Genomic DNA, 22564 nt, shown 5'->3' on the forward strand with positions numbered 1-22564 from the left:
GCAATTTTATTTTATTGGTCTTCTTAAGCTAAGAAATACTAATTAATGAATAGTGTTAATATTGATCAGTGACAACATTTGGAAAGAAAAGCCTGTGATGGTTGACAGCAGATGGGATTCAGAAAGACAGTAGTGTAATGCCATTAATAACACACTGCACAGTTTATTTTTAAAACAGAATCCTTTTCATGTGAAGGATTCTCTTCCAAAGATACACTGCCAGACACTGGGATCATCCCTAATTGTGTACATCGCTGTGTGCCAAGTAGTTGTTGTTTCTGTGTTTACCACATTTAAATTGTTCATAGACTTTTTTTTTTTTTTTTTTTTTTTTTTTGGTGTAATGCTGTGTGCCCAGCCCCTGGTAACCTTGCATTTAAAGCTGGTTTTAAAGTAGTGTTTACACACCAGTACTTGTGCCCTCAGTACCCTGCTATCATGAAATAGTAATGTGATACATGCTCATCTGCTAAATCTGTGACTTGGAGTTCAAGGGGCTTATGTAAAGGAACATTTAATTACTAACTTTAACTTGATCCTTTTACATTTTGGTGAACTGTGCGTTTAAGTAATTGCAACTGGTCCCTTTAAAGACACATTGCCTGTCATTCTGGTCTGTTAATGTCAGTACTTTATAAAAACAAATAAGCATTATTCTATATGAGTATACTGTATACCTGGAGTTCTTCTTGAGCTTGTGTAGGGAGATGGTATGGTGTCTGAAATGGAGACTTTCTGATGAGCAAGTGTGAATAGAGATGGTCATTAGAAGCTATTAGAAGCTTGGGTTATTAGGTGTTTGGTGTGTTTCTTTATTACCACATTATTTTGTTACTTTGATACTCTTTAGAAAGGTTTTCTCTAGAGGTATTTAATCTGACTCATTTTTCTCCCTTTATTCTTCTCTTAAATAATACATCTATCCCTTGGCTGGAAAAGTAGACTAAAGAGTGTGAGCTACCCTGTGAGCAAGTGTAGTCCAAGTTGAGTATGTAACTGTGAACGTAGTCTTAAGCTGAGTAAATTTTTTTGAAAATTATCGTTGACAGTGGTAGAGAATAGCTTAATAATTTGGTTGGTTGTCTAGGCTGTTTTTGATTCATACATTTTATGTGTAGTCTGCTTCTCTGACTTGAGTAGTCAAAGCAGTCAGCGAGGCTCTTGTGGAGATGTGGCTTCTCAGACAACTGTGCTTCCTCCTTGTACCATCTTTTCAGTAACAAATCTTGACCCAGGACAAGACTTGTTGCCCCAGGCTTCCCTCTGTAATTCTCACAGACACACTTGATTGCTTCTTGTCTAGGTGATCCACTGAACAATATATACTGAATATTAAAAATGACATTTCTGTTACTTTAGAGAAATACATTAATTATGAATTTGAATTTTTCCATATTCCCTTTACAAGAAAAAAGCCTCAAATATTCCCCACCCAAAGATAATTTGCTTGAAAGGAATGCACCAGCTTCGTTTGAATTTTGCACAGTAACTGCAGTATTCTCAAGATTACTTTGTATAAGTGTTTTAGAACACGAATAACCATTTCTTTTTTCTTTTCTCCCAAGGAGAAGTACAAATGTCTACCACAAGACGAAAACGTAATGTGTTATGTTGTTTACCGTAAGCTGTAGTACAATGAGCTCAATTGTTGACAGGTATGTTTTAAAGTCACTGTTAGAGTAATGCTCTGTATCAGCTTGATAGGTGTGTTATGCTTAAACATGATTGCCATTATATTCAATTTCTACATGGAACAAGTGGGGATACATTAGTAGTTTTAAAAGCCAAAGTGAATAGCTTAGGGCTTATGTTACAAATGAGTATTTATTCTTAATTTTGGGAGTTTTAGTCAACTGTTCTGTTCTGAAAGAAACAGTAATGTTTGTGAATATTCCCTGGCCCCTTTTAGACTTTGAGTGGAGTTTATTGGTGCTTCCTCTATCTCTGCAAGCATCTTAGCTCTTGTGTCTGGTAATACATAACTGTAATTAGGATCGGTAGTTTTAATCTTTATATATGAGTCTTGGGGGAAAGATAAACTTGCTTATCTGTAAAATCTTTTTTTTTTTTTTTTTTTTTTTTTTTGCGGGGGTGGGGGTTCTGGGTGTCAACAACCAAGGCCTAAAGTATACTAGTCAGGTGCTTTACCACTGGACTTCTTCTCCAGCCTTGTTTCTAAGACTCTCAAGGCTCTTTTGTTATAGTTGTTTTCATTTTCACACCTCTAACATTTGATGGGTCTTAAAATTCACTTCTCAGATTTTATTTGGTAGCTTTTTCCTTCCCTCCCTCCCTCTCTCCCTCCTTCCTTCCCTTCTTTCTTCCTTGTCTATTCATGATGAATAGTGTCTAGAGCTGGTGAACAGAATCTTTCATATTCATTGAATTGCTTAGATCCTTGGGATTTTATAGATAATAGGTCAGAGATTTAGCCAGCTTGTTTAATTATGGTTACATATAATTGACTTTATGATGATTCCAGTTCTTTAAAGATTTTGCAAATAGAGTTGTACACAGAGTGACTGTTGATATCTGAAGGCAGGTTTTCTTTTTTGAACTAAAAAATAAAGATACATCTTGTATCAGAGCATAAGACTTAAGGACAAGGAATGTCCTTAGAGAGGTTTGCCTTCATTATGTCCGTAGCTTTGGATTATAGGTATAGTCTCCTTGAAAACACACGCCAGTCATCTAAAAGGATTGCAGATGAGTGGTTGTCCAATTCTTTTTCTACTCCTCAGGACATTTGGGATGACATCTGTGTGTTTAGAGATAAAGTAGTGATTATTAATATGGATTCCTTATATCTGAATATTGTAAAATTTATAGACTTTCTCATTAGAAAAATGTATATAAATGTAGGAGTTTTAAAATAAGTTTCTAGGCATAAATGGAGTTCTTCAAGTCTGTTCTTGAGCCTCCATGAAGCACAATTTGCAACTAATCTCAAAGTGAGGCTAATAGACACCTCAAAGGCTGTTGATCTTCACAGGTACAGCAGGATTTCACTAGATGGTGTGACTGAGGAATTCAGGTCAAAGCTTCACCAACCACCAGAAACGATATCACTCCTTAGTTTTAAGAGTCAACTTCTAGTGTTCTTGATGTAACTTGTTAGACTTTGCCCCAGATCTCAAGCTGTCCCCATTTTGCTACTTAAATCCTTACTCAATTTAGACCAATTCTGCAAGCCCTTCCCTAAAGCAGCCACCCAGGATTTTCTATTACCATGATAAAACACCATGACCAAGGCATCTTATAAGCATTTAATTTGGGGGCTCACAGTTCCAGAGGGTAGTAGAGACCATAACTATCACAACAGGGAGCATAACAATAGGTGGGCAGGCATCTCACTGGAACACTAGCTGAAAGCTTCCATGTTAAAACAACCACCATGGAGGTTGGGGAGAGAAAAGAATGGCGTGGGCTTTTCAAAGCTCAGCGCCCACCCCCAGGGATTTACATCCTCTAAAATGACCACACCTCCTAATCTTTACCAAGCAATTCTACCATCTGAAGACATTTCATGTGTTTATCTTTCTACTAGAAGATAAACTAGAAGAGAATAGCTGTTAGAGTCCTGATAACTGTTCATCCAGGATACAACCTGATACCCAAGTACTAATCTGTTAAATGGGTCAGAAATATTAAGTTTATGGGTTATTGTGACGTTTATGAATAGTGGTGTTTTTAAAGTGACTATCTCAAAAGGTTTTTAAGCTATGATATTATAGTTAATATAATCTCAGATGGGTAGTTTAACACTGACATAATTTCATACTGGCATTTGATAGGTTTCCAGTGAGTAGTAAAACCTTGAAATAGGATATTTAAACTAGATAAATTAGGAAACAGGTCAGTGTGAGTGCACGCACCTGTGCTTTGATGGTGCTGCTTACTGAGTTCCCCTTACTCGGCCTTTTCACTTTGTTTTCTTTTGTAGAGATGACAGTAGTATTTTTGATGGATTGGTGGAAGAAGATGACAAGGACAAAGCAAAAAGGTAGTTAGTTATGAAATAGAAAATAGTAACTAAATGTATAATAACCTACATGTATTTAATATATTAGCAAAGTAGAAAAGCTTAGACTATCAGTATGCAGTTTATAAATTATTTCCTGACCTTTTGAAAAGTAAGATCAATATAATTTGTCATGTCCTAATTGAACATTGTATGTATTAAATTGTTTGTGTAATTAAAATAGATTGCTTAAAAACTACATATTTAATTTCTTTTTTCATAGAGTATCTAGAAACAAATCTGAAAAGAAACGTAGAGATCAGTTCAATGTTCTCATTAAAGAGCTGGGATCTATGCTTCCTGGTAACGCTAGAAAAATGGACAAGTCCACGGTTCTGCAGAAGAGCATTGACTTTTTACGCAAACATAAAGGTAAACTACTGACTTTGTAAAATGGGTATGGTTTTTATAGCAGACTCCCTTAGGACATGAGTTATATCATGTTTAAGATTTTAAAAAAGATTCCTGTATGTTCTTTCTTTCATTCAACAAGCATTTAATGGTTTCTATATTCTAGGTCCTTATGAAGTTAGTATGACTGTGTTGATTCTCAACTTAAGACAAGGCACAAAAATGTGTAAACACATAATTAAAATTCAAATGAATAGTTTTTGTAAACTGTAAGCTTGGGAAGCAGATTTTGTCATGATTTTCATGATTTTTTTAACCATATAGGAAAGAATGTTTTAAGGTATACAAAAAGGTAATTTTTTTTTTTAAAAAACTAAATCTTTTAGGTTAAGTAAGTGAGTGTGTTTTACACAAAGGAGATACTATGTGCAAAAGTGGATAAAGAGGTTTGAATGTCACTGAGCATGTTTGTGTTGGAAGGCTGTTGGTGTACCTAAGGTCACATAAGGCTGTTCCAGGCTGTGTTAAAAGGTCAGTTCACTGTATATCTAGGAAATAAAATAATACACCTAAAAATATTTGCTTATAGCAGAAAATCACCTTGACTAAATCAGTTATGGAGAAAAAAAATCTTTTAAGTTGTTTGATATTTAGGTAGTGGAGATATTAAACTGTGTAAAAACTAGAAAAGGTTATTTGCTTTTTCAGATGAAGTAAAAACTTGTAGAACTTCTTAGGAAAAGAGATGCTAACTACTACCTCTGTTTCATTTTCTTTACTGCCCTTTGTAATTCATTGCAAGACTGGTTTGTGCGCCACTACTCTCTGAAATATTTTTATTAGTGACATCACCTACCCATCCCCAGTACAGCAAACCTTTTCTCTTCTTCTTTACTCTGTAGAGTTAGAACTGGTGATCTTGATCTGCCCGCTACTGACTTTGTTCTCCCATGGCTTCCATGCTCTGTTGCTGCTCCCCTTCCTGTCTGGCCCTCTCTCCTCTTCCCTTCTCTGCTCTCTAAATGGGGTATTTCTCAAGGCTTAGCCTTGTGTTCTTACTTTCTCAACCTTCTTTCCTGTGGACAGCTCATGGTATAACTGTAGCTGCTGTGCATCTGTATTAAGTTACTAATGAGTCTTTGTTTTCAGATGCAGAATTTTCATCCATATTCTAGCTGACTTAGGTCCCATTTTCCATGTCTCCAAACTCAGTTCCTCTTAAAGGGAATTCATTTTCATTTTGTTAGGTCAGTTTCTCCTAAACTGGCTTTTTCCATTTTTATAACATTTTATTAAGTTTCCAGGGCTCAAACATGTTTTCATTTATCTTAGCATCATATTACACATGGCACATTCTCTTCTGAGTCTTTTGTAAATGTGTCAGTCACTTAACATTGAGCCTCTTTGTAAATAGTGTCCTTGCTGACTTGAGCTCACTCAGAAATCAGTCCCTTAAACATTGTAGCACTCAGTAAATGATTGTTGAATGAAATCAAGGAAAATGAGTACATTTCCACCACCTGACAATAAAGCATTAATTTTGGCATTAATTAGATTTTTCCCCAAAATTGAATTTATAATTCTCACAAAAATGAAATTTGTAATAAATTTCAGAGAAACTTTAAAAATATTTATTCATCTAACATAGACCTGCATTAACTAAACTTATTAAATAATTGTGTATATAATTGATAACCATTTAAAGAGCATGACTGTATTTCACAGAATTAGTAGCTATACTTTTTAGTTACCTGTCATAGTTTAGTGTAGTCATTTGTAATAGTCAAATTTGGTATGTAGATGTGATATATTTAAATATCTGGTAACAGAATATTAAAATAATATAATCCATACTTTTCACTATAAAGTAAGGTAGTGTACAGCCTATCACATTGATTTTAATTTGTGTGGTTGTTGTAGTATGTCTACATTTAAAATGAAAAAAAAAATGTTGAGGTGTGGTGGTGCTTGCCTGTGTAGCCTTTGGAAGCCAAGACAGGAGGGTCATAAGTTTGAAGCCAGCCTGAAATACATAGTAATACTTTGTTTAAAAAGAAAAGAAAATGTATTTGCTATATAGCAAATAGCTCATATTTCATTATTTATGCTAATATTCGTATAACTAACTCTATTTGCTGTAGCAAAATGAAGGAGTAATGTGGTGAAATGTGTGCCATGCCCAAGACCCCTGAGGTTTGCCAAGCCCCATTCATTAGGACTATTAAGAAGACACTAAGAGTTACCCCTGTAAGCAATGTTACTGTGAAATTCTGCCCCCAAATCTTCATTTAGTCTCTTAAGATTAGGTGGAATCTTTTTGCCTGGCAAAAATAGATCCTTTTTGTTGAAAACAGACTGGCTGGCTGACCCCATTGGTGACTTCCTTTGTGCTGACTCCTTATCTCCACTTGAGACATTACCATTTGAATGGCAAGGAAAAGATGAGCTAAAAAAAAAAAAAAAAAAAAAAAAAAAAAAAATGTCTTCAAAATGTTTGCAATAATCTTGTAATGTGCTTGTTTTTATTTGCTAATTATGTCAAGTTGGAAACAGGCTTAGGCCGATCAGCAATAGAGCGTATCAAAGCCATACAATCTTCCCCCAGTAAAAACCCCAAAGAAATGGATACTAAATTATCCAGGGCAAGTTCTGGAAGATAACATTTCACATTTTCAAACCCTGGCCTCCTGTTAGGTAGATCAATAAATATTGCCTGTTCTTATCATTGAGTAGGAAGAGAAGGCGACTTGTAGGTTTTTGTGCTCTTTTAGTGGTTAGAGTATGCCGCTAATATGTCAATCTGTTTACAGAAATCACTGCACAGTCAGATGCTAGTGAAATTCGACAGGACTGGAAACCTACATTCCTTAGTAATGAAGAGTTTACACAATTAATGTTAGAGGTATGTCCAGATTTGATTTTTGAAAGTTTTTTATTTTTCTAAAATTTTAACAGTTAATAATTTTAGTATAGTTTTAGCAGTATTAACATTGAAAAGTCTTCTTTCAGTGTCAATGTAATAAGCTCTGTTTGTATATAATTAAAATTGATCAGTGTATTGATCAAGTATTGTAAGAAAATAATGCCATGTGGTAGAGTAATACCAAGTTCTCCTATTTCCGTTATTTGAAATTTTGAGGCGCTTTCATACAATTCAGAAACCTATAGCTACTGAGTCTTCAACCTGAGACTTCCCACTACGATCTAACAAAGCATCATACACTGTTATCAGTTATGTCTGTTTTATGCCAGTTCAACTACTGTGCCGTAATAGCATGGATTGTAGGGCTTGTGAACAACAGAAGTTTATTTTCCATAGTCCTGGAGACAGGCAGTCCAGTAAGGAGGCCCCAATGGGCTTGCTGTGTGGTGAGAGCTCTTGAGTCTAGTTCATGGATGACATGATATGCAGGAGCTCTCAGGGACTCTTTTATGGGGACCCTAATTTCATTTTGGGGCCTTCATCTTTATCACCTAATCACCTCCTAGCCACCTCCCCCCAATACAACAAAATGAAAAATGAGGTTTCAATAGAAATTTTGTAGGACAAAGCATTTAGTCCGACTAGACATTCACCTAAAATGAACACAAATGGTAATAAATGGTGAATTTTTCAAATGAAAATTTGTGTCAAAAGGTAATCATTCTATAAGCAGAAACTTTGAAAAGGACGTGAACACAGAATTGCTTTATCACAGAATTGCTTTAAACATAATTTAGAACAGTTTTTGCTTGTATGTAGAACATAACTTCTCCCAGTCAGATAATATAACACGTATAAAATTTGCAACATTTATACCTAATAGTTTTACTTTTCTACCCTTTTATCTTTTCCTGCATAGAATATTGAAGTTGTCATTTGTGCACAGAAACTAGTCAGAATTTAGTACCAAGTTTTGTGAAAACTTAAAATAGCAAATGGGAGGTTTACTTTGTAGGTAACAGTGATAAGGAAAACCATAAAACCACTAGTCCTAGTACTCAAGGGGCTATGGCAAAGTGATTGGGGTAGATCAGGGGTGTTGTGGCTAGCCTGGGCAGCATGGGCAGAAATTGTAGATGTAAGAAGTGAAATTGTTAGGTAAAGAAGTTATGTTTCTAGGGTCTACAGCAAGGTAGAATATTTTTTAGTAAGAGGGCTTTTTGTTTATTTGATTATACTATGGGGTATAACAATTAGTGAACTCTATCTGTATAGAAATCATTAAAATTTGCTAGAGTATAAGTATAGCATACATATTTAAACCTATACTTTAAAACTAAGGGACCCACTTTAAGAAGGTATTTGAAGTGGGAACAGGGGCTATCTCCAATTCCTTTACATGGCCCCTGGCACCCTCCTTCTCATACTGGGAGCTCAAGTCTTATTGATAGGCATAGGAGACCTGCCCTTTCCTGGATGAAACAGGAGAGGAGGAGTTTTTTGTTTTTTTTTGGGTGGGGGTGGGAGAAAGGGACTTGGAGGGAAGGATAGTGGGGGGAGGCTGTCTAGGATGTAAAATAAATAGATGGATAAGGAAGTTCAAGAGCAGAGTTGTCGGGAAACTTGCCCATGTCACATAGCTAGACAGTACTTCTGTGATATGTAAGGATGCCGTGCCCTCAGCCAACTTTATGTGTAGAAGGTCTGAAATGAGCAGTTAGCTCATTAAATTAGTGTACAGTTGACATACAACTCAAGGAACAGTCTTAATATACTTGTGTTTTCCCTTTTAAAAGAAGTTTAACATGGGAACTGCAGAGATGGCTCAGAGGTTAAGGTTAAGAACACTGGCTTTTCTTCTTGAGTTCAACTCCCAGCAACCACATGGCGGCTCATAACCATCTATAATGAGATCTGGTGCCCCCTTCTGGCATGTAAGCATACATGCCAGCAGAACAATGTATGCATAATAAAATTTTTTTAAAAAAGAAAATTTAACATTGAAAGCGTTGCTTTAAATTTATGTTTGTGAAAGGATATACACAAGCCAGTCTCTATAACAAGAAAGAAAATGGCTTTTTCATCATTGTTTTATAATCCTACTGTAGTTTTTCATTCAATAAGGTTTTCTGTATTCATTATAAACTGCTTACTTTTATTGGCATGAAATGTTTCTTGTAATTCAAAATTTATGTATTTATAATAAATTTTAATGCACCTGCTTTACTAATAGGCTAAATAGGAAAGTTTTACCTTCAGTTTTTTTTCTTCATAATGGGAAGCTTTTATATTACTTGCCAAGGTGCATACACTGTGTACACAAATAAACATCAAGGAAAGCAAACTAAAAATTCTAGTGATATGACATTATTAAAAACAGACAAAATATATTATAAACTTGAAAATGTAAGTTCTTTATGATTGTCCTCAGATTTTAACTGAACAATGTGTATTTTTAATATGTAAAGAATACTTTATTTATTGTATGTCCGTGGTTACATTTTCACCCTATATGTATGTAGAGGGCAAAGGACAACTTGTGGGAGGTGGTTCTCTCCTTTTACCAGGTGTATTATAAAGCTCAGCCTCAAATTGCCAGACCCAACAGCAAGTACTTTTACCCATTGAGCTATATTGGTAGCCCAAATATTTTAAAGTTTTTGTATGTACCAAGTAAATGTATTTTTAAAAAGTAATAGGCCAAGGTGAAGGGTATGTATATAGATATCTTATATCCTTAGTCCAGATGCTTGCACGTGTGATTTTACATGCTTTCTGTCTTCAATTTTCTGATTGAGTATGAAAATTTTAACCATAACTTAGAATTGGATTTATTCATAAAATAGTCTGGTTTTCTTTGAGTAAAGTTTATCTGACTGGCAAGACTTATGATTGTAATTGTGTTACTCTTAGGTAATCATGTTGATTAAGATTGTAGCTGAGTATTAGGTCCTGTCTGTTTTCAGCTGAATTTCAGATGTATACTATCTTAACATGTTAGCATTGCTGTACAGGAGCTTAGTCTATTTACTTAACATGTTACTGTTGCTGATAACAGGAATTTAGACCGTCTACTTAACATGTTGGCGTTGCTGGTACAGGAGTTTGTTTAGACCATCTACTTAACATGGTGTTTCTGGTACAGGGAGCTTTAGATTATTGGCGAGCTTGTTCATTACTGACTTATGTCCAGGGAAGTTGTTGAAGCTTGTTTCCCTCCAATAAGCTAAGAAATGGCATAATGCCTTTCTCCATTCTTTGAATGAACCTGTCCCCTCTCTCCCCCATCTAGTGCCTGAGTAATTTACTGCAGGACTGGTGGCAGGACAAAGTCATCTTGTTAAGGTCATCTCTGATTGTACACTGTTTTCCCCTCGGCAGCTCATATCCTTCCTTATAGTCTATCAGACAAGGGCTCACACTCTTTGTCAACTTCATCTTTGCTGAAGATCCACAAGGAATTTCTGTTCCCTTCCCTAGAACTAACTGACATTCTAATCTTGCACAAACTAAATAGTCACTGTTACCAAGGAGATATCCATATGAAAGGCAGGGTGTTCTAAGTAATGAACAGTTTTCCTTTATTCATACAGTAAGGGGACAGGGATAACTCACAGTTGGCCATCATGACATGGATGTTCTCTGCCTTATTCTTCCACATTTCTCTAATTACACTTCTCTAGGAAATTTTATTCCTCTACTCCAAAGATTGTCATGACTTGGCAAACTGTTGAAACTTTTCTCTGCAAGAGGAAAGAGCAGGCTTTATCTCTAGGAATGGGGTTAAATGATTAAGCGTCCTTATTTCAGTTCATTCTCTTCAGAGAGAAGCCTGCAATTCCTAGCAGTGTCTTCACAGTGTGAACTCATCGTTACAGTGAAAGATAACTTGCTTTCAACCCTGACAGTCTTCTCACATGAGAAAGCATAGGTTCATTTTTTTACACCAGTTGACTCTATTCACAGAAGCAATCAAATAATTATTGGTTAAATCATAATGGGGGATACTGCAAGAGTTGCCTTAAAGATTTCAAACCTCCTCATTATCTAAAAGCATATTTGTTTTGATTTGTTCTAGGAAGTAAGAAACTATTCAAAATAAGCTTTCCCTGAGACCCATCTCTCCTACTAGGAGAGAGGTGGAGAAGGGTACCTTTTTCTGTATCTTCAACAGTTAGAGACTGGGGATATAGTGCCATGGTAGGGCACTTGACTATGCTCTGCATTCATTTCCTAGCACTGCAAACAGCAGTAATAATAATAAATTGGGCATGGTGGCTTACCTGAGTTCAAGACCAGTGTGAATTATGGCAACTGTCTCAAGACACCCCCACCCCCAAAACACATACCAAAATAACAAAAATAAAATCCATCTAATAGTGGTTTTCTTCACTCCTAATCTTATACTTTATGTACTATCATACTCTTTTCACTTGTACCAAATATTTTCATCTGTGCCCAGACACGGTTACCGAAACATTCCTGTCAGAGGCAGTGACCCTTTGAGAGAGCTGTTTAAATAAATAACATTCAACTTCTCCCCTACTGATCTTTCTCTCCTTTAGTTTACAAATGTACTTGTCACCATTTGCTTTATTCTTCTGGTTTTCAGTGTGTTCCTTTAGTACATGAACCTTTTAAGTAATTGTCCTTCCTCCCTTATTTTCTTGCTAGGTTTATGCATGAGTTATGATAGCCTCTTGTCAGCTTATTCTAAATTTTTTGTGACTGACTTGCCTTCCTGTTGATGTTGCTCTTTGAAAATCACTCAATTTTCTTGTTCCTTGGATATCACTGTACCATCTTCCTTGTCAAGCTTTCCACACCACATTCTGCCCCTGCTATTTCTCAGGCTCTTTTCTTTCTTTTTAAACTCATACTTCAGTGTTTCTTCCAAGCTGTGTCTTTGGTCTGTGTCTTTATTGAAGGTCTCACCTTGAATGCCACTACTGTTCCTGTGGTTATCAAATGAAAGCACACTGAGTCTTGTATCTTCTCTAACATATCTCCTGAAGACATTTGTATGTCTTAGCGCCTGGTTAATCCTTCTCTTTTCCTATTGCTACTCATTTCATTCAGTATCATTTGTTTCTCAGTTATCCCAAGACATGTTTTCTTGATTCAATTCTCTGTCATATATTTCTTCCAGACTATTAGAATTGGAACATAGCCTCCCACCCATACAAAGCCTGTGTTGTCTTCCTTTTATGTGTAGAATAAAGATACCTGTACTAGGAGTTTGGGCTTTACGTGTTTGTGCATCAGCTTAGTTTGGGGTGGCTCGATTTCTTCTTCTCCCTTTATTATTCTCTGCTCCTCCCGTCTCCAGATAAGCTGCACTGTATATACTACATAGTTTATCATGCAGTGTATGTATGTATGCAACTGTACAGACAAACATTGATTTCTTATCTGTACAAACCAGCTTCCATTAGATAGCCAAAGTGATATTTTCCCCTCAGAAACATCTAAAGATGAACAAAAATTAATATACCAAGGTACTGAAAGCAGAATAGCTGCCATTTTGACTGTACTCTAAGATTTCCACAGTAAGTCCTCTGTCATTTTTCTTGTTTCTGTCCAGTAAAATGCTTTTTTCTTTTCCCTTAACTGACCATTATGTTTAATTTCAGGCTCTTGATGGTTTTTTTTTAGCGATCATGACAGATGGAAGTATAATATATGTATCTGAGAGTGTAACTTCATTACTTGAACATTTACCAGTAAGTATAAAAACCCTATAATCTCTGTATTATTTAATGTCTACATTAAAGAATAGAATGCACTAGAAAGTAAACCTTTATAGCAATATTTGAACAGTGGTTGAGTGATTGGGATAAAAACTCCAGGTATGTCTTTGTATTAGCATTGCTATATTTTCTCAGACCAGTCCTACGGCCCTCATCCATAGTATCCAGTACTTTAGCCTCTGTTGTTCTTCTTTTGCATTCTAATGCTAACTTTGCATTGTTTTCCTTTTAGCCTGATGAAAATACTATATCAAACAAACTAAAAACTTCCAGCCACATTTCTAATGAGATATTTCTCAAAAGATTAAAAACTTACCAAAAATAAAACTAGGAGGTGCAGAACTTGTATGCAATATGAGTTGGACTGGTAATGTAACAGTGATGATATTCCATTTTAAAATATGTCATCAAAAAGGTGCACTGGGCTGGAGATGCAGCTCGGTGATACTTGGCATGTTAGACCCTGAATAGGAGCCATGGGGCGATGGAGGAGGGACAGACACATAAACATGTGGGTTCTGCTGCTGCTCCCTCCATAATTCAGACCTCAGGATGTGTAGGATAGCAGTTAGCTAGTCTTGATCTCTGTGGTGGAGCCATTGGTCTCAGGCTGTAAACATCCAGGAGGAGGAAGCTGCTGAAGTTGCTAGTCTTTGCAGACATGGATTCATCCCTTGTAAATACTCAGACTCCAGGGAAAACTGCCATTCCTCTTGAGCCTGGCCCATAAGAGTAACAGATTTTCAGTGTTTCCAATGAGCCAATTGCTCATGGAGTTCTCTATAGGCCATGCCCATGTCAAAATACACGTTTATGTAGGGTTTCACAAACTGAGGGTTTCCTCTGCTTCCTCGGCCATGAAGAAAAATATAGTGAAGAATGAAAGTACATTGAATAATTTTGATTGACATGATGAATATCTTAATTGTGTGTTTGCTTTTTTACTCAACTTGTATTTATTGAACATCCATTCTATATCGAACACTAGGTTAAGTGCTACCTACAGTTAATGGTTTTGGAAATGTACTGAAATTTTTATATAACATGTGCTTGAAAATTTACAATAATACAATATAAATAGTTCAGTTGTAAATAGTAACTTAAAATAATAATAATAATAATAAATTTCTGGTTTCTCTGTTACTTAATATTTTGTGCAGAGGAAGGACTCTACACTTAAAAATGCCAGGCTGTATGAGGTCAGGCATTAAATATTGTATTCATTTTTAAATCTTTTATTATTTTTAATTTTTATTGATGTGTATGTGTGTCTTTGTTTGTATGTGGTTTACCTATGGGTGACCACATAGGCAGAAGGAGGTGTCGAATTCCAGGAGCTGGAGTTGCAAGAGTGGTTGTGAGCTGCCTGGTGTAGGTGGTGGGAACTGAACTTAGGTGTGGACTCTGGAAGAGCAGTAAGTGCTCTTAACTGCTGAGCCATCTCTATCGCCCTATGTGCTAATTTCTAGAAGTGGCTTGACTTTACTCTGAAAAGTTCAGATAAATCCAAAATCTAAAAAAATATTTGAAAGTAAACATGAGACTGCAGTAACATATTTGTCGATTGCCATGGACAGAAGATCAGATCAAGTGGATATTTCTGCTTAACCCCCTCTAATAATTTGCTCTGAGCCAAAATGATTGGAATTTGCTGACTTCACAAAACATTATTGTCTATCGACCAATTAATTGGCTAAGGATGCTATCAGATAATAGCTGAGGTCCATAGTTGAGATTTCTCTGCTAGGCTTGCCCATGTCTGATGGTTTTATCCAATTTTTAAAATTAAAATATGACTACATCCACCAGTGTATTTTTAAAGATGCCTTGCTTTATTAATTTCTTTTTTTTCTGCTATCATAAAACTCCATAAAACTGATTCTCATGTTGAAACAACAGAACTTGAGATAAACTAAATCTTCATTCCAGGGCCACAGTCACCTAAATTTGACATCAGAATAAATTACCATTTTTCTCTCTTGGGAGGGGGATTTATTTGCATAGTGAAAAAACCTGGTTGAGCTGGGAGGGGCCACTGGGAGTCTGGGGTGTTGTTCCTTGGTAGATCACTTCCCTGGCATGCACATACATAGCTCTGAGTTTCCCTCCCAACTCTATAAAAACAAAAGCAGTAAAGTACAGTGTAACAAAACACCAGGAAACCCCAAAGAATGATCCTTTTATAAGATTAAGATATGATTAATTGAAAATGAGAAATTACTTGTTTTTAGCCATATATACTATACTTTTTCAGTTTTACATTTATAGAAAGGATATGACTTAGTAACAATCAAGGCACCATTTGCTTTTGTTCACACTTTTTCATATCCTGCTTCTTGGCACTACCTTTGGATTCCATGCAGAATCAAAGTCCTTCTCTTTTTTTGTTAACTGTATAAATCCTACCACTTAATTAACTGTTCTACTGTTATTTATTTTACAGTTAGGGTAGTTGTATGATGTTAATGCCAGCAATTTTTATCTCTTTATTCATAAGAATACTGGTTGGTTTTTAGAGCCACTCAGTGATTATTTATTGGGTGAATAAAATGAATTACTTAGTTGGCTATTATAGTGACACCTTTTAAAATGTTTCCTAGGGCCCTGAGAAATGGCTAATTAGTTAAGAACACTTGCCGTTCTTGCAGAGAACCTCGGTTTAGTTTCTAGAATTCACATCAGGCAGCTCACAGTTCTAGGGGAACTGTCAGTGCACACACATGGTGTTCATACCTATACTAGGTACGTACACATACCCATTAAAAGTGCACACACACGGTGTTCATACCTATACTTAGATACATACCCATTAAATAAATAATAAATAAAGGTAAAAAAAAATACTTTGCTAATGGAGAAGAGGGCATCAGATTCCCTGTAATTGGAGTTACAGACAGTTGTGAGCTGCCATGTGGGTTCACATGGGGATTGAACCTGGGTCCTCTTAAAGAATAACCAGTGCTGTTAACCCCTGAGCTGTCTCTGATCCAATGCTGGATGATCTTTGGTGTGGGATAGTTTAATTACATCTTGAAATGGACAGCCTGACAGATCTAATTGATACAAATTGTTTGACTTTTTAATAGTAAACCTCACTTTGCCATTTTCTCCTTTTTTTTTTAAGTTTTATAGTTTAGAACCATTTTTAGATTTATAGAGAAAGACAGCAAGTATTTCTTACGAAAATAATTGAGGGGATGAAAGAATCCAGAGAGCTAGCATTTTCTTTTCTTCCATTTTGAGTTGTACTTGGTAACTGAGTGGACATGATACGTGTGTCCACTGAGTGGTTAATGGGAAGTTAGGTGCTGTGTGAAGTGGGGGAAGCAGTAGGGAAGCATCGCTTGTGATTATACTCTTGCTTTCTACTTCACCTGTACTCTTGTCTTGCAGTGGACACAGCTGATGAGTTTATAGATAAGAAAATAAGGGTAAAATAAATAGAATCATGATGAAATGAAATGATACTAGAAAGGGTTGTTGGTGAAGAACAAACAGAAAACTAATTCTTAAAATTAACATTTTAATTCTTATTTCAAATTCATTTTTTTAAAATCAAGAGTACTTTATGCATGCGATCAATGCTTAATTTTTTATAGTTTGTTGGTGAAAGACAGTTTTCTAGCATTTTGTTATTCATGCCTGAAATTTACATTGTTCTTTTAGCATTAATGACTTTCTAGTTTTCCAGAAAAATTCCTCGTTAAAATACAGACGTATTTTTGTTGTGGTTACCCCTTAAGCTATTAAATGACTCCTTGGTGCCAGAATATTTTTTTTGTACTATTAACTCTTGTATGTAAGGCACAGAGCTTAATATACTTTGATGGGCAAGGAAGAGGATAAAGGTGTAAAAGAACCTTTTTATTCATCAGAGGACATAAATATAAGTTCTAAAGGAATTTGTATTTGTGGTTTGGGTAAATGCTGTTTTGAAGGAAGTGAAGCTTTAACTTTTTTTTTTTTAAATAAAAATACATCATTTTTGCTTTTCTTCCCTCCCATGTCCCAGCTTACTTCATTTCAAACTTATGACTTCTTTTTCTTTCGCTACTGTTAAACACATGTATGTACACATACATATAAATATAAAAATGCACTTTGGTGTTGCTTATGTATATATGATTTCAGGGCTGAACATTTTGTATTGAATTACAGTTATTGGGCTAATTCCTGTGAAAGACCAATTCTCACTCTCTCAGTAGTCATTAGTAGCTTGGAGTTCTCTTTTTAGAGGTAGGGCTTTATGAGACTTCCCCTATCCATATCAGCATGTCTATTGGTGTCATTGTACAGAGCTTGTCATTTCTAGGAGACACAATCTCACATCAGACTTCGTAGTCCTTATTCTTAAAATCTTTATGCTCTTTCTTCTGAGGAGTTCTCTGAGCCTTAGGTGCAGGGGTTGTGTTGTGAGGTATCCATTGGGGTTGGGCACATCACAGTGAATTGTTCTCTGCATTTTGACCAGTTGTTTTCTTTAATGGTCTCTGCTGCTGCAAAAATACACCTTTTTTAGTGGGGGATGAGAGCTACACTTATTATGTGCAAGGATAACTTTAGAATGCAGTTAAGAATTATGGTAGTCTGCTAAAGTGGTTGTAGTAGGTTCTCTTGTAAGATGTGTAACCTAACCTCACTAGCATGCTTTTGTGAAGGGAGTAATTTGAATTGGTCTTTGAAAGATGTGAGCTAGAGATGTGGAGTTTACCAAACATCCCACTTGATGGAGTAGAGAAGACTTTGATCACTTAGAGAAAAGCCAGACGAAATCATGTGACTATGGGGAGTAGTAAATCATCCTTCCTTTTCTCCCATGATTTGCTTTTATTCTTACTATTTTGTTTGAAGCAGTGGAACTCTTCAGATACAACCATTATAGGTATATAAAATGGAAACAAAATGAAAGTACAACAGCTTTGCCATCACAGCCCCCTCTACTTCTCCTTCCTCTCACACTTCCTTTAGCTATCATTACCTTGTTTCTAGAGTTAGAAAATTTTAAAAAGTGAGAAATACAATAGGATGGGCTGGACTCAGTAGAAGGTGAAGTTGCTGAGGTTTCACTGTTTCATTGGTACTTGAGGATAGGAACTGTCATATTCATATTTGAGTCTACAACATCACCTGTTGTAGGTTCCCTAGCATTTGTCAGACTACTGTTGATTATGATGATGACTAAAGACACATATTAGCAAGCAAGAAGAATTAGAATGTTTTACATGCTGACTGTACATGCATTTTAGGCAAGGTTTTTGGCAACATGATCTAGAATAAATGCCTGGAAAAGATGAAGTAAAATTAAAGGACATGTTGGACTATTGCAATGATAGTAGTGTAGTGTCAAATTGCTTCATTTAGCTTGTTACTGTTTCTGTGTATTCACCTATAATGCCACTATTTAACAGGTATTTGATTAAATAACAAGGCTGTGTCTTAGAGCAAATAATTTTCTTAACTTCTCAGACCCATTGTATGTTACACTGTTTAAATTTGCTGAAACTATGGTTTTCAAATAACGCATCTGGCTTTCAGGATTACATCAGTTATGGATCTGATGATTCTGGTATGTTAACCTTCTCCAGCTTCTCAATTTCATTTTTTAATATAAAGTTTGTAGCTTGGCATTATTGATTTTCATGGATAACCAAATATTAATATGCACTTATGTTATTTAATATCTTTTAAATGTGTTAGAAATAAGTGCCTCTCAAAGTACTGTTATATAACTTTAATTTTTTTTTATTTTTATTTTTCAGTCTGATCTTGTGGATCAAAGTATATTTAATTTTATCCCCGAGGGAGAACATTCAGAGGTTTATAAGATACTCTCTACTCATCTGCTGGAAAGTGACTCACTAACCCCTGAGTACTTAAAATGTAAGTAGGCCCTCCTAAGCAGATACTCAGACCTTATATTTGACAGCATTATTGTTTAGCCCTGTAAGTTTATGAGAGATACAATGTTTAACTAAATTAGAATAGCACTATTCATTGAACTCTGTTAAGTGCTTTTAAAATATTGGTGTCTATACACAACTGAAAGAATTGTGTTCATTTTAAGATGTTAGATCTGTTCCATTATATATTGAAGTCTCATCTTTTTTGTTATAAGAAATTGATCAAATTATGCCACAAACTGTAGTGGATAAAAAGATGGAAATCAGCTACATGTTTTTAATTTTTAAATGAAATCATAAAGTATTTAATAAAATAATCTTTGCTGGATATGTTGAATAAAATTTTTAAAGTGCCAAATATAGTGAAAAATAGTCCCTGCCATCACTAGCACAAAGTATTTTGGCATAGTGAGGTGTTTCTGTAGATTGCTTGGGCAAGCAGTTGACTGCAGCCATCACTGCCTTCATTCTTGGTGTAGTGGTTACCTTCACACGGTACCCTCTTATACTAGACACTGAAAAGGGACACATTTATCTGAGCTTGTGGTTTAGAGATGTCTTAACATGCTGGGGAGGACATGATGGAGCACAGCTGTTCACAGCATGACAGCTGAGAAGCAGAGGGAGGGAGGGAGGGGAGGAAGGAAGGAAGGGCTTCCTGCCATGGCATGCTTCCTCCAGGCTTCCTTCTTCCTACAGTCTCTAGATCCTCTCACAGTAGCACTACCAGCTGTGAGCCCTTTGTGCAGACAGTTAATGTGCAAAATATAGTAGATGCCCCGAGTAAAGAGTAAAATCAGGACTGTGAGTCTGGGGATGTGACAGTGGTGAAGTGCTTGCCTATAATGCATATGACTCTGAGCTCAGTTCCTGTGTGTGTGTGTGTGTGTGTGTGTGTCTGTCTGTCTGTCTGTCTGTCTGTCTGTCTGTCTACATTTAGTACATTATTTTATTCACGTAGCCATTAGCTATTAGAGACCTTCCTTACTCATTTTTTATTAGTTTTAAATTTTATCTTATCTGGTAATAGTGACATTAATCAACTTAAAAAGTTCTTTGTATTTATGGTTTCAGGTTCTATAATATTAGGAACTACCATGCATGTACTTACATGCGTATGTAAATCAATGTCAATAATGGATTGTCTTTCAAAAGGAGTTATGAAAAGAAGTGGAAATTTACTATAAGTTATTGTTTATAGTCATATTTGTATCATGCTGGTCATTAGACCATTTTAATATGGTACTTAGAAGAAACATTTGGTCTGGACTTAATATAGAAATCAATTATATGGCTTTAAGCAGTATTTCAAGTTACAAAACAAAAGGTGTTATTTGAGGCAAATGCATAGAGAAGGGAGAGAAGTAGAAAGAAGGCACTCTGAGGTGCCAAGAGGACAGGGAGAAGGAGCTGGTTTCAGGGACCCTGGGAGGAGAGGGCTGTTCCGAAAAGTGCATAAAAAGCTTCTGCCAAGATAGACCTTGTGCTCTCAAGATTAGAGAAGTCTTAACTCAGTGGCTTGCTGAGGGCCTTCTAAAGAGGTAGTATACATGCAGAGTTCTTTCCCCAGAGTCATTGAGTTGAAATGCAAGGTACTTTGCTTACAAAATTTAGTAGGCTATTTTAGCTGTAGTGACTGAGTTGGTACAAATGATGTGATGTTTGTAAAATGAAGCAGAATTGTAAAGAACATAGTATTTCATCCTATGGAGTTTAGTTTTTATTCTTTATACAATGGAAAACTAGTGGAGGCCTTTTGGGTGGTTTGTAGTGGAGGGGGAAAAAATAAAGGTAGAGAATTTTGCAAAGGACCATGAGAGAGAGAGAGAGAGAGAGAAAGAGAGAGAGAGAGAGAGAGAGAGAGAGAGAGAGAGAGAGAGAGAGAGAGAGAGAGAGAGAATTAGCAGTAAAAGTAAGGATGGAGAAAAAACATGATCGATAAGAAGTTGGTAGATCCAGTACAACTTAAATCTGGGAAGGTTTTGAAAAGGTAATTAGATAATTAGATTTTGAACCTGTTGAGTTAGGTGATAGAGTCAGATGCACAAGAGAGTATAAGTGTGATGCAGTGAGCAAAGGAAGAAGGTGTTACATGTTCCTGATATGAAACTGTCTTACATAAAACAAGGAATTGGTCAGAAAGATACAGATAAGAGTCTCCTAAGATTGAGCAGTGACTATAGAAAGGGTTATAAAAGGTCAAGCTCAAAAAGTCTTTGTGAAAGTATCTAGTGCCAGTCAATTAGCAGAATACAGTAGTATAGGAAGACAAGTTCATGCTGTGGGAATGAGGAAGAACGAGTTTTAAGATGAACTGGAAAGAATGAAAAAATCACTTGAGATCGACAATGCAGTGCCAATATTTGGGAAAGTCATTGAGGTAGAAGTGTAAGGAAGTTAGATGAATACACAGAAACCAGAATGTATTTGAATGAGTTCTCTGTTGCTATAAATAGATTACCATGAAAAACACTTCGTTGAAAAGATCAAAGACCTGATTAGATTTAAAAATTGTAGGAAGTAAGGAACCAAAGAAAATTTGCAGTTGTTAAAGGGATGAATACCAAGTGGCAAGGTACTGGTTCTAAAGAAGATGAGAAAGATTCTTGAAGGTAGAGATGGGAACAGTAAGCCTAAAATTTTAACACTTGGGAGCCTGAAGCAAAGGAATTATAAATTCTAGGCCAGATTGTGTTACTGGGTGAAACCCTGCTAGAAAGCAACAGAAAAGGAATTGGCTTTAAATAAAGGGGGATCATTAGCTTCAAATGGAGAACAAAGTATTTTTTGTGAGAATAGAGGGATGAGTAGATCGGAGGAGAGGTGAAATGGAGAAAATTGCTGTTGCTAGTGCTGCCTGCAGTCATCTCCTGTAGTACACTAAAAATGACATGTAGCGCTTGTGTTGGAGAAAATGATTGTGAACTTACCCAACTTTTTACCACTTATTTCAGCAAAAAATCAGTTAGAATTCTGTTGTCACATGCTTCGAGGAACAATAGACCCAAAGGAGCCATCCACCTATGAATATGTGAGATTTATAGGAAATTTTAAATCTTTAAACAGTGGTAAGTTAAAATGCCTCTTTTATAGTATATTTTAACTGGCTGTTTTTGTTTTTCTAAGCTCTTAGATGCTTGAATATCAGTAACAAGTATATGTTACTAGACTAACCAATGATACACGTCTCCTTGCTTTTTAGTATCAACTTCAGCACACAACGGTTTTGAAGGAACTATACAACGCACACATAGGCCTTCTTACGAAGATAGAGTTTGTTTTGTAGCTACTGTCAGGTTAGCTACACCTCAGTTCATCAAGGTATGTTTCTAATTTTAATTGTTCTAGTGCATTCCAGTTCAGGATATGAGGATTGTTCTTAGATTTTTTTGTTGTCTTCAGAAGGCTGGCATAGTAATGGCTAATGAGTTATTAAATATACACAAACTTTGTATTTTAACACAGTAAAGTATACAAGCACTCATTAACTATGTAACTTTTTTATTGGATTTTTTGCAGGTAGTATATTACCATTGCTCTGCTTTTGTGCAGAATTTAGTCTGTGTAGTTCACTATCATTCATAAAGAAGAAAGTAATATATATATATATATATATATA

At 35.8% G+C, this 22564-nt stretch overlaps 1 protein-coding gene across 8 annotated transcripts in view; it reads left to right on the forward strand.

Moving 5' to 3' along the window:
- The window catches only part of Clock (clock circadian regulator), a 74514-nt gene that overhangs the window by 23871 nt on the left and 28079 nt on the right, over positions 1–22564 (forward strand). For 5 of the 8 annotated variants that reach the window (XM_051198320.1, XM_051198321.1, XM_051198317.1 and 2 more), the window contains 8 exons: positions 1566–1655; positions 3944–4003; positions 4245–4393; positions 7183–7274; positions 12929–13018; positions 18805–18925; positions 21900–22013; positions 22148–22266. In XM_051198320.1, the coding sequence (XP_051054277.1) occupies positions 1609–1655; positions 3944–4003; positions 4245–4393; positions 7183–7274; positions 12929–13018; positions 18805–18925; positions 21900–22013; positions 22148–22266 (792 nt within the window). In that variant the 5' untranslated portion in view covers positions 1566–1608. Of the gene's footprint in view, positions 1–1565; positions 1656–3943; positions 4004–4244; positions 4394–7182; positions 7275–12928; positions 13019–18804; positions 18926–21899; positions 22014–22147; positions 22267–22564 lie in introns of those variants that run through there. The other 3 variants (XM_051198322.1, XM_051198324.1, XM_051198325.1) reach the window with 2 other exon arrangements.

Source organism: Phodopus roborovskii, unplaced genomic scaffold, assembly GCF_943737965.1.
Source record: "Phodopus roborovskii unplaced genomic scaffold, PHOROB, whole genome shotgun sequence".
NCBI classification, from domain to species: domain Eukaryota; kingdom Metazoa; phylum Chordata; class Mammalia; order Rodentia; family Cricetidae; genus Phodopus; species Phodopus roborovskii.